Source organism: Schistocerca cancellata, chromosome 4, assembly GCF_023864275.1.
Source record: "Schistocerca cancellata isolate TAMUIC-IGC-003103 chromosome 4, iqSchCanc2.1, whole genome shotgun sequence".
NCBI classification, from domain to species: domain Eukaryota; kingdom Metazoa; phylum Arthropoda; class Insecta; order Orthoptera; family Acrididae; genus Schistocerca; species Schistocerca cancellata.
The window spans coordinates 554,658,659-554,671,965 of NC_064629.1; the positions used below are offsets into that span (position 1 = coordinate 554,658,659).

Consider the following 13,307-nt stretch of genomic DNA (forward strand, 5'->3'; position numbering starts at 1 on the left):
CTGATAATTGATCCTTATGTCAGAGAGGCAAAGCTTCTTAATTTAGCACCAAATGAATTGAAAATGCTGACTGAAGAAACTTTTAAAAAATAGTTTAAACAGTGGCTTATCCTGCTATGCTCTGATACCATGGAAGTGGCATGATAAGAAATTCAAACAATAACATTGTCTAAACCACAAGTGTAATGATAAATAGAACAGAACAGACAGACTACCATTTGTATTGTGGTCAGTTATTTTGCAACTATAGAGCAAAATATTTCGCAACAGTGCATAAATCTTTATGTGTAATTTCTCTATTGGTATTTGGTGAGACACCATTACATAAAAAAACTGTCATATTTGCGACTTATTTCACTAATTATTTATTTTTGCGATTTTTTTCAATCTTTAGGAGAGCAAAGCTGTAAACATGTTTGTAAACATGTTTGGCCAATGTCCATTCATGTAAAATTATATGTTACAACCACAAACAAATAAATAAAACTTATGTGGGCCACTAAAAACAATTAACTTCACTATCTGAAGATGACAAGTAGATATGTAGTCGAAGTACTGGAGATTTTTATGAACATCATCAGATGCAATGCCTGAAAGAACTCCAATAACTTTTACAACCTATTTTAATTTTTTAATTTTTTATGTAAATGCCATGTTAAAACTAATATGTGAATCTCATAATTCCAGAGGATTACGTCCAAACTGGTCCTGATACACTGTATGCTGCATCTTCAAATGTGCTTAAAATCAACGGACTGAAATTGCCTTATTCTTGGAACAACACAGTGCAATATGATAAATACAAAGGAAGAATGCCGTAAGTATCACAGTGACCAAAACACATTAAGTATTTAGAAGTTGGTAGAGCACTTGCCCGCGAAAGGCAAAGGTCCCGAGTTCGAGTCTCGGTCGGGCACACAGTTTTAATCTGCCAGGAAGTTACATTAAGTATTTAATTTCAACTGTGAATGAATGGCTACTTTGCTATTCCTCTACTGATTACACTATTTTCTCTCCTCTTCTACTACCTCCCCAACCCTTCTCTCTCTCTCTCTCTCTCTCTCTCTCTCTCTCTCTCTCTCTCTCTCTCACACACAAACACACACACACACACACACACACACACACACACACACACACACACACATTTGAAACTAAAATGTTTAGGAAAGAAACTGTTACAATGATGAAGACTGTAGCAGTATAGCAACCATCAGTTTTATAAGTGCTTATCAATGGTCTCATCCAGTCTAGATAAGAATTTTGACTGAGGTAAACATATTGGAGATTTTTCTTGTAAATTGAGTAGTATTGTCTTTCCAGCACAATATTAGTCATTGCTACTGACATGTACTCAGTGAAAATAGTGTGTTTCTTTTTATGTTTGGAACGTTAAGAACATTTGTGTTGACCCTTCCAGGGAATCTTGTCACCCACTATACAGTGTGTCTCAAAAGAAAGTTTAAATTTAGTGGATCAAAATAAAATAGAGGTTGAAGTCTATGGAAGATTGTATGAACTTGCAGTAAAGTTGCATTGGAATTGTGCTGTGGCTCCGTCTTGCTGAAACTATGTTCTTTGGTTATAACCAGGAGAGTTCTGCAGTTCAGGCACCAAAAAGTCATTTTACATTTTCACGTAATGTTCTGAATTCACTGTAACTGCACGGCCGCTCTCATCCTCAAAAAAGTGCTGGCCAATTATTTCTTGAGATGACATTGCAGCCCATTTAGTAACTTTTGTGAATGAAGAGGTTTTTCATGCATCTGTTTAGGATTCGTTCCACTCTTGTAGCAGCAATTTTCCTTACTGGTGTGACTGTTCAGGTGAAAATGAGCCTCATCAGAAAACAAGATGTTGTTAAATGAAGGGCACTTTGTCACATCATTAATGAATTGCACCCTATGTCTGACAACCTGCACCAGTTGGATTTTGTAAGGGTGCAGTTTAACATCTTTTTGCAGAATTTGGTGCAGTGATGATCTATGCACATTTAAAGAACTTGCATGCTTATGAATGGGTAGGTTAGGATTGTCATGAACAGACATATTTACACTGTCCATGGATTTGCCCATTTCTCCTCAAATATTTTTATCCATTTCTGGGTAAGGGGAACACTTCGGGCATTGTTTACATTATGATGTACATGATCACTGCAAAATGTCCTCTGTACTACAGTTGCAGAATCACTATTTTTATAAAATTCTCACAAATGAAATGCGCAAGATACAAGCAATGAATGTATGTCCCCACTCTCCTCTGAGTTTTTGCAAATTTGCAGACAGCTCTTCAAATATAAACTTTCTTTTGAGACATCCTGTATAAAAATTTTGAACTGTTACCAATAATCTCCCTGTACATCCATGGAATTACCGTTCCCATACACAAAAAATTTTAATTATTTAAGAATAAGCATTTTAAACATTCACAGTTTGTTTGTAATTCTTTTAGTCAGAAAAATGGTTGTATGCAGCTCTCCACTCTAGTCTATTTTGTGCAAGTCTCTTCATCTGTCTATAAATACTGCAATTTACATCCACTATAGTGAAGCCTTTGTCTGTACATGCAGTTTTTACACACCAAACTTCCCCACTGACAAACTGAGCAGTCTTTGATGTCTCAGGATGTGTCCTAGAAATCAATTTCTTCTTTAGTCAAATCAAACCATAAATTTATATTCTCCCCCATTCACTTCAGTACCCCATTATTAGTTATCTGATGAACCCATCTAATTTCAAAAACTTCTGTCATCTTCTTTTCTGTTCTACACTCCTGGAAATGGAAAAAAGAACACATTGACACCGGTGTGTCAGACCCACCATACTTGCTCCGGACACTGCGAGAGGGCTGTACAAGCAATGATCACACGCACGGCACAGCGGACACAACAGGAACTGCGGTGTTGGCCGTCGAATGGCGCTAGCTGCGCAGCATTTGTGCACCGCCGCCGTCAGTGTCAGCCAGTTTGCCATGGCATACAGAGCTCCATCGCAGTCTTTAACACTGGTAGCATGCCGCGACAGCGTGGACGTGAACCGTATGTGCAGTTGACGGACTTTGAGCGAGGGCATATAGTGGGCATGCGGGAGGCCGGGTGGACGTACCGCCGAATTGCTCAACACGTGGGGCGTGAGGTCTCCACAGTACCTCGATGTTGTCGCCAGTGGTCGGCGGAAGGTGCACGTGCCCGTCGACCTGGGACCGAACCGCAGTGACGCACGGATGCACGCCAAGACCGTAGGATCCTACGCAGTGCCGTAGGGGACCGCACCGCCACTTCCCAGCAAATTAGGGACACTGTTGCTCCTGGGGTATTGGCGAGGACCATTCGCAACCATCTCCATGAAGCTGGGCTATGGTCCCGCACACCGTTAGGCCGTCTTCTGCTCACGCCCCAACATCGTGCAGCCCACCTCCAGTGGTGTTGCGACAGGCGTGAATGGAGGGACGAATGGAGACGTGTCATCTTCAGCGATGAGAGTCGCTTCTGCCTTGGTGCCAATGATGGTCGTATGCGTGTTTGGCGCCGTGCAGGTGAGCGCCACAATCAGGACTGCTTACAACTGAGGCACACAGGGCCAACACCCGGCATCATGGTGTGGGGAGCGATCTCCTACACTGGCCGTACACCACTGGTGATCGTCGAGGGGACACTGAATAGTGCACGGTACATCCAAACCGTCATCGAACCCATCGTTCTACCATTCCTAGACCGGCTAGGGAACTTGCTGTTCCAACAGGACAATGCACGTCCGCATGTATCCCGTGCCACCCAAAGTGCTCTAGAAGGTGTAAGTCAACTACCCTGGCCAGCAAGATCTCCGGATCTGTCCCCCATTGAGCATGTTTGGGACTGGATGAAGCGTCATCTCACGCGGTCTGCACGTCCAGCACGAACGCTGGTCCAACTCAGGCGCCAGGTGGAAATGGCATGGCAAGCCATTCCACAGGACTACATCCAGCATCTCTACGATCGTCTCCATGGGAGAATAGCAGCCTGCATTGCTGCGAAATGTGGATATACACTGTACTAGTGCCGACATTGTGCATGCTCTGTTGCCTGTGTCTATGTGCCTGTGGTTCTGTCAGTGTGATCATGTGATGTATCTGACCCCAGGAATGTGTCAATAAAGTTTCCCCTTCCTGGGACAATGAATTCACGGTCTTCTTATTTCAATTTCCATGAGTGTATTTATTATCCATGTTTCGCTTCCATACTAGACCACACTCTGGCAAATAGTTTTAGAAAAGAGTCCTTTTCACATACACCTATCTTGGATGTTAAAATATTTCTGTTTTTCAAATATGCTCTTCCTGCTATTGCCAGTCTGCATTGTATATTCTCTCTACTATGAACACCATCAATTATTTTGCTGCCCAAATAGCAAAACTCATCCAGTGCATTCAGTGTCTCATTTCCTAATCTCCTTCCCTCAGAATTGTCTGATTTAATTTGACAGCATTCCATTGCTCTTGCTTTAATTTTGTTGATGTTCATTTTATGGTTCATGGTGTGGGTTCCTGTAGTCATGTCCTAGTTCATGAACCACGGGCAATGTATGAGTGGCCAAGTAAGTGGTCCTGACAGTCGGGATACCAGTTACTTTGGAATAAGGCTGGGCCTCTCGGATATATTCTGAGTCGTAGTCACCTTTGTGCTCATATGGCAAAGACTACCAAATTCACTGGTTAGTCCCTCAGCTGTTAGGGATAAAACCCAATGGGACTCAGGGCAAGTAAGGCTAGCAACCTGCTTCCCTGGTACTTTAAATATGATGCTGGCAACAATCAGAGCAAAATGCCTCGGACCTTTGGAGGTGACGGAGTCCCACCTCTAACTGACAAACCAGGGACTCCTAAGATATGACTTGGCAAACAAATGGTAATGAGATGGGGAGCTATTAATATCAATGGGGGCTACTTTGGGAAGAAGGTAGAGCTGGCAGAGGCTGCAAGTAAGATGGGGCTGGACGTTTTAGCTGTTAGTGACATTCGGGTAAGGGGTGAGAAAGAAGAGGAAGTGGGAGAATACAAGGTCTACCTGTCAGGAGTCAAAACAGAAATAGCACAATGGGATGTAGGGCTTTACATCAGGAAAGAAATGGAACCCAGCGTAGTTGCAATAAGGTATGTAAATGAACGACTGATGTGGATAGATTTGACAGTGTCTAGCAAGAAAATTAGGTTTGTGTCAGTATATTCGCATTGTGAAGGGACAGATCAAGATAAGATGGATAGTTTTTATGAGGCACTCAGTGATGTAGTTGTTAGAGTAAAGGACAAGGACAGTGTTCTGGTCATGGGTGATTTTAACGCCAGGATTGGAAATCGAACAGAAGGGTATGAAAAGGTTATGGGTAAATTTGGAGAGGATATGGAGGCCAACAGGAATGGGGAACAACTCTTGGATTTCTGTGCCAGTATGGGCTTAGTAATCACAAACTCCTTTTTTAAACATAAGAACATTCACCAGTATACTTGGGAAGGCAGGAGAACCAGATCTGTCATTGACTATATAATAACAGATCAGGAATTCAGGAAGGCTTGTAACCTCCCCCTCACTTACCGACCTTAATGACAGTGAAAAATGAAACCGCGTGTACCTAATGGGAGTTTTGGAAAAGCAATCGTCACCGAAGTTAACCTGTCGGTAAAGAGGGAGGAAAGGGTTACATCTAAATGAAAGGAAATGTGCTAATGAAACTGGTGGAAATTAATTTTGAAAAGGGGTAAAGTTAATAAAGAAAGTAAATGTGCAGCCGTTACGTTAACAATTAACTAGCGGTAATTAGGTATTTGAGATTTGGGGGAAATCACGGTCGCCAGTCCTAAAGACAATTACTATAGTAGCTGAAAAAGATAGGTTATTACACATATAATTTGCACTAGAAGCGTGGCAACTGAAGGTTGACACGTGTAGTGTGAAAACTGAAAGTTTGTCAGAAGTAATAAATTTCGCTACACTCTGACTTAATTTAGCAAAAGAATTAATAAAATCGAAAAATCGAAAGTCAATTTAGTGACTGAAGTTAATAGTGAGCTTTCTTTCTGAAGCACATCGAAATTCAGTAAAATACGGTTAGTCTTGGACTACCTCAACAATCATTTCAAAAGCTACTTGAATCTACGCAATTTAGAAATAGATTTAACTTTGAACTTGAATTAAATGATTCTGAACAATTAACAATAGAAAAATTTAGTATGTACCAAGCTGAGCTGCAGTCACAGGTAACTAAAATACGGTAACAAAACTCGCACTCTTAATTTGTGCTTGTGCAATCTAAATGCTGTAGCCAGCTATGACTGAACTTTGAAATTAAAGCAGTGAAATAAATTGATGCTGGCGTTTGAATTTCAACGACACTCGGATTCATTCCGGAAAAGGAAGGGACCCTGCTTGGTAATGCAACTGGGACAATGAGCAACAAAGGTTCATGCTAAGTTGCTGTAATTATAGTTACTAAAATGGTACAGTTTGAAATGCTGAGGTCTGCCATACAGCTCTAGAACTTTACGTGCGTCCAGTCTTCCTTGTTGGTTGATTGAAGGTTTGAAGCCGTCGATCGAGGAGGTGGCGACAGTCACTCATTGTCGGCCGTCGCTGTTGCAGAAGCTGGATGTTGGCGCGCCTTCTTCTCAACACGGTCACCAGGCGAAACGGGCTCTTGATGTGCGCCAGCTAATGCTTCCCGTCCGCGACACCATGTCAGAAACTATCATCACAAGTCGAGCGCAATTACATGCTGCCAAACCCCGAAAGCGCGGCAACTCGCGGGAGCGTCACACAACACACCTGCTCCACTCGCTACTCCCGCCACACTCCTTCCCTCAGCCCGCGCTCCACGCGGCAGAGTTAACACTACCAAAGATCCTACACACTTTGATTCTTCACACGACCTATCGACGTAATCGTTCGATAGCAGTTTTCCCTAGGCAAGACCCAGCGTAAAAGTACAAATAATATTTACGAAACAAACCAATTATACATCGACATAAATGCATAAATATACAAATAGTAAAACAATTACAATATACAAAGAGACAGAAATGTCATATCTTGAGGTAACAAAGCAAGGGAAAAAAATAGTACAATAGATGGAAATAGGAGGATATGCATTTCCGGCGTTACACGTGCCCCACATTGTCTGAGGATGTTCGTGTAACGTAAACAGACTCAGAAAATGTCCCAAAAAAGAAACAGCGGAAATGCATATGCTCAAAACATCAAAAAATTTTAGCATTCGTCTAATTAATCATAAACCAATTTTTAGACAATAATAATTGAGTGGAGACACTCCTAATCTTATTCCACTCTGTCATCTTGCACAAAATAAAACAGGTTGACAACATATCAAAATTCATAGAAAACATAGAAAATGGTTTAGCTATTCCAAAATCATTAAAATTCGTAACACTATAAAAATGGAATACTATTTGCAAAATTGATCAAAGTACATGGTCATAAAAACAGGTATATCAAAATACGCAAACTAATAATTAATTACATAGAATACACAATTTTATGTAACCTTTTCATAATTAATATTCTCGTCATGTCCAATTAACGCTAAACAAGAAAATAATATACAGCAGATAAAATAAAACATAAATATTGACAGCAGAATCCTTTCACATCAGCTGTCCGGGAAGAAAAGCAACTCCACATTCCGTACTCGCGAGTACAAAGAATGCCGACAGCGGAACAAGAGCCGACAGCGGCACAAGAGCCGACAGCGGCTTCGCCTCGCAAGTATTGTTGCGCCCGCCTGTGCGGCGCGCTTGATCTCACTCGCCTGCGTAACGGCATTTCCAGAACGTCCGTTTCACTGAATTCTTTAGGAAAAACTCACTCCCGAGTAATCTCAAGGAGTCCATAAACACTATCACAGCGGATAACTCAACACTGTCCATCATGACACGCATGTACTAACCTGAATCTTAAAACAGCGTCTAAGTACATCGGCAATGACTAATAAAAACACACATTCATGAAATATTACAGCAAGTTACAATATCATATTTACATTCCTTAATCTACTGTGACTCAGCTGAAAACTTAAACTAGCAGCTTGGATTTTTCAGATGTTTACTAATCAGTTACTCTTAAATCATTTAGTCAAAATTAATTACTTATTAATTACAACTTCTTTAATGACCTCTAGGTCAGGCAAAAGCATCGTAACATGGCACATCCTTAAATCTTACACTCTATATTTACATACTGTACAAGTTACCCATTGTGTGGTATTAATCGATCCTAGGTTGGTACAATTTCAAGTCTACAATATTCCGTATACCTAATCGTTTTCCAGAGCTTGGATACTCTAAGCAATAAGCATTTGTGCGAGGTATACCAATGACTTTATATGGTCCATTATAAACAAACTTAAATTTAGAGATTTCATTGTCTATCTCGCTCGATTTCTCATGAGCTTTTACAAGTACTAAGTCTCCGATTGCAAACTTAGCAAAACGCGTTTTAGCGTCATGACGACGTATGCGAGCATCGGCTTTTAGCTTCATTACTTCTCGCAAACGATCTTTTTTCACACCAATACTAATGTCAATCCGTGGAGGGAATTTGATTATCTCTTCCAATTCACTTTCTACACTATTGTTAATGCCGAGATTCCTCACGTTACGGCAGTTCAAATTCATTCCTACGTCAACGTCATTCGGCCAGTTAACAATCTGTATAGGCTGGTATTGCCTATGCACACCGTCTCCTGCCTCGTCAAAACTAACTACTATTGTTTTATTTTGTGACGTACATGTCAAAGTTTTACTTTCGCAATTAATCACTGCACGGTACTTTAATAGCCAATCTAACCCGATAATTACTTCCGTAGTCAAGTCTGGCACGACGACAAACTCTTGTTCAAATCGTGCCACACATATTTCGAAGTTGACAAAAATCTGTTTTGTGACCGGTTTACTGGCCTTCCCAGTAGCACCGATAATTTTCACTCCTGCTACTGGCATAACTACGATGCCAGGTCTGTCTTTCAGTAACTCAAATATTTTCCCAGATACAGCACTCAATTCTGCACCGGTGTCAATCAACACGTTTAGTTGTAGGTCGTGCATATTAACAGACACTACTATCTGTCTACACTTGTCCTTGGCTGTCTCTTTATTTTCCCACAGTAAATCCTCGTCTATATCCAGGTCATTCCAGAAAAAACCATCCGGCTTTGACCCTAAATCCGGCTTATCCGGCGGCTTTTTCAGCCTCTGTTCACATACAGCTTTAATTTCAACACGTTTGTCCTGAGGCTTAGTCTGTAGCTTCGCCTCCAATACCGAAACCTTTTCCTGTAACTCGTCAACTATTGAGTGTCGCTTTGCTATCAATTCATTAATTGTCACCTTCGTTGATTCCTCTTTGGTCAGACTGATCTCATCTGCCAATCTACCTGGAGGAATGTGCCCAGTAGTTTCTGCAATTACTTCCGCTAGATCTGCGCAACCCACACTGCTATCGTCTGACCGTATAATGTCAGCTCTAACCTCATACACGCTGTAATCTATGTGCTTTTCTACCAATCGTGTCCGGCTGCCACTAAAATTCTCGTAATCTTTCTCCTTAATACTTTCACAATGTTTAAACTGGAGGTTTGCGTCGGATGGGTCGGCTACTTCTACCACTACAACTTTCGGTAAGGTCTGCCGGTTAGGGCCAGAACTTTCCGTTACTACTTCAACATCCAACTCTTGCGGGACGAAACACGACGAATCTTGCTCGTGCTCCCCATTAACATCAACTATTTCTAATAAAGTCTGCCGGTTAGGCCCAGAACTTTCTATCATTTCACAAACACTATCTTCCTGCGGGACGAGACGCGGAAAATCCTGCACGCGCTCCCCATAAACACTTCTCCCATACAGACCCCTATAATCTCTTAGTTCGTCGTATAAGCGACCGAACTGCCTTAACCAGACCTCATCCCTCTCTGCATCCCCTCGCTCGATGACGGACGTGTTATCCGACATCTGATCTTCTCTCAACAATTGCGAATCATTCTTAAACTCAATCTCCAGTTCCGCTGTGGGTATTACAGCTGCCACTTTATAATCGATTTCCGGAACACTACTTAAATTGTTCTTACTGACACTGAATGTATTTTCTACTGCCGTGTATACAGCTGATCTACTACTTGTGGGCGCACTCTTTTCTCTTAACACTGGCACACTCTCCCGCCGTTGATTATTCCATACGGAATTTTCATAACGGCGACACCTGGGTTTTCTCTTGTTATTGGGCCGCCAAAATTTCTCCACGCCCGCTCGGCCCCTCACCGGCGCGGCTAATGGTTTCCCTGTCTCGTCCCAGCAGATACGCTCCCCGGATGCTGCTGAGGCGGCTGATCACACCCTCTGGCGTTATTACTATTCTGTGAAGCCCGTATCACGTTAGTATGATACTGGTTTCTGTCATTCCTGTTATTATTTGCATTGTACCGATTGTTATTACGGTCCGAACCATTATTGTTATTTCTGCGGTATGCATTATTCCCATGGTTATCGTTGTTATGGTTGGGGTGGTACCCGTTGTTGTTACCACGGCCTCTACCACTGTCGCGATTATTGCGCCAATTGTCCTCGTCCTCAACTCTTTCCAGGAAATCATTGATTGTCCTGTAATTGCTTCCTACGTAGCGTTTTGTATCATCTGGAAGCTTCTTGTAGAGTTCCCAGACTATTTCGGATTCCGTGCGGCGATCACGCAAATATTCCAACTTGCGGATCCAGCCCTCACAAAACTCCCTCATCGGACCGCGCGAATTCGCATCGAAAGGCCTCGATACGACAAATTCGCGCCAGACACTTTGCTGTTTTTGCTCTGACCAGTATTCAGCCAGAAACAAATTTTTAAACTCGTCAAAAGTCAGGTTCGCAATGTTGAGGTTTAAGCCCCAACGCTTGGCATCACCAGCCAGCACATCAATAACCGCATTAATTTTTCTCTCATTCGTCCATGATCTGGGTAAAACTCTTTCACAATTTTTAATGAAATCCGTCGCGTGTATACCGCCTTTTTTCAAGGGGTCGAACCGCTCCTCTTTCGTCAACAATTCTGAACTATGTGCACAGATTGGCACATAGCTCTGTTTTTCGTCAAGTTTCTTTTCTAATTCCGACACTCTCGTAATTACTTGACAAGTGGTTGTCGCAAGCGTTTCCACTTCCCTCTTTTTCTCTTCGCAGGTATTAGCCTGCTCCCTCACTTTAGTGTCTACTTCAGACACTAAAGCCTTTAAAGTTTCCACCTTCTGTTGATCCTCCTTTTTCACTAATTGAATTTGTTCCGTCACCTTATTCTCAATCATCGGAGCAACTGCCTCTCCTACACTTTTCTCGATTCTGCTAATTCCGGAATCAAAACGAGTATTTATGCTCGCAATTTCCGCCTGAACGCCTATCATTTCCTGTTTAAGATTACCGATTTCGGTATTAATTACAACAATATCTTCTTTGATTTTATCAGCTTTTGTATTAACAACTCCTACATTGTTGTTAACAACATTAATAGCTTTGTTCTGATTGTCTAGCTTTCGTTCAATTTTTTCAGACTGAGCTTCTTGCTTGGCAGACAGAGCTATAATTTCTGCCGATTGACTCTTGATTTCATTAATCAAAACATTCAATAAATCAGTTAAATTCCCGGAGACTACCGGTTTTACTTCCGTAGCTGGTTCCTCTATACATGTTCCCCCGTATTCATCATCAAGGGGTACAGATTTGATTTTCGCTTCCGATTCCGAAACATTTTCTAAAGTTTGGAATTCCATTTCTGCTCTTTGTTGCGTTTCGGCGGTCGCGTCTTTCATGCTAGCCGCCTGCCCCTGAACAATGGGTACCGCGGTGCGCGTTTCCCACTGTTCGACCGATTGTTCCGTATCCAAGTCCACCAAATTTTGGTAATTGTTGCCTTCACTCATTTTAATAGTTTTCAATATAAATGCCAAATCTCAATTATAATTAGAATTACTCCCACTACTTATTCTCGCTGACGTAACGGCCTGTACGTAACCAGTAGTTTGTTACGAGATTTGCACAATGCAAAATTCGTGTCCAGAACAACCTCAAATTCGAAGATTGTCCTGTCACCAGGTCGCCACGTGTAACCTCCCCCTCACTTACCGACCTTAATGACAGTGAAAAATGAAACCGCGTGTACCTAATGGGAGTTTTGGAAAAGCAATCGTCACCGAAGTTAACCTGTCGGTAAAGAGGGAGGAAAGGGTTACATCTAAATGAAAGGAAATGTGCTAATGAAACTGGTGGAAATTAATTTTGAAAAGGGGTAAAGTTAATAAAGAAAGTAAATGTGCAGCCGTTACGTTAACAATTAACTAGCGGTAATTAGGTATTTGAGATTTGGGGGAAATCACGGTCGCCAGTCCTAAAGACAATTACTATAGTAGCTGAAAAAGATAGGTTATTACACATATAATTTGCACTAGAAGCGTGGCAACTGAAGGTTGACACGTGTAGTGTGAAAACTGAAAGTTTGTCAGAAGTAATAAATTTCGCTACACTCTGACTTAATTTAGCAAAAGAATTAATAAAATCGAAAAATCGAAAGTCAATTTAGTGACTGAAGTTAATAGTGAGCTTTCTTTCTGAAGCACATCGAAATTCAGTAAAATACGGTTAGTCTTGGACTACCTCAACAATCATTTCAAAAGCTACTTGAATCTACGCAATTTAGAAATAGATTTAACTTTGAACTTGAATTAAATGATTCTGAACAATTAACAATAGAAAAATTTAGTATGTACCAAGCTGAGCTGCAGTCACAGGTAACTAAAATACGGTAACAAAACTCGCACTCTTAATTTGTGCTTGTGCAATCTAAATGCTGTAGCCAGCTATGACTGAACTTTGAAATTAAAGCAGTGAAATAAATTGATGCTGGCGTTTGAATTTCAACGACACTCGGATTCATTCCGGAAAAGGAAGGGACCCTGCTTGGTAATGCAACTGGGACAATGAGCAACAAAGGTTCATGCTAAGTTGCTGTAATTATAGTTACTAAAATGGTACAGTTTGAAATGCTGAGGTCTGCCATACAGCTCTAGAACTTTACGTGCGTCCAGTCTTCCTTGTTGGTTGATTGAAGGTTTGAAGCCGTCGATCGAGGAGGTGGCGACAGTCACTCATTGTCGGCCGTCGCTGTTGCAGAAGCTGGATGTTGGCGCGCCTTCTTCTCAACACGGTCACCAGGCGAAACGGGCTCTTGATGTGCGCCAGCTAATGCTTCCCGTCCGCGACACCATGTCAGAAACTATCATCACAAGTCG

The 13,307-nt window shown here is 41.7% G+C and overlaps 1 protein-coding gene across 1 annotated transcript in view; it reads left to right on the forward strand.

Annotated features, from left to right (window-relative positions):
• The window catches only part of LOC126185204 (hemicentin-1-like), a 747,875-nt gene that overhangs the window by 611,801 nt on the left and 122,767 nt on the right, over positions 1-13,307 (forward strand). The window contains exon 48 of the mRNA XM_049928085.1: positions 688-817. Coding sequence (XP_049784042.1) covers positions 688-817 — 130 coding nt within the window. The remainder of the gene's footprint in view (positions 1-687; positions 818-13,307) is intronic.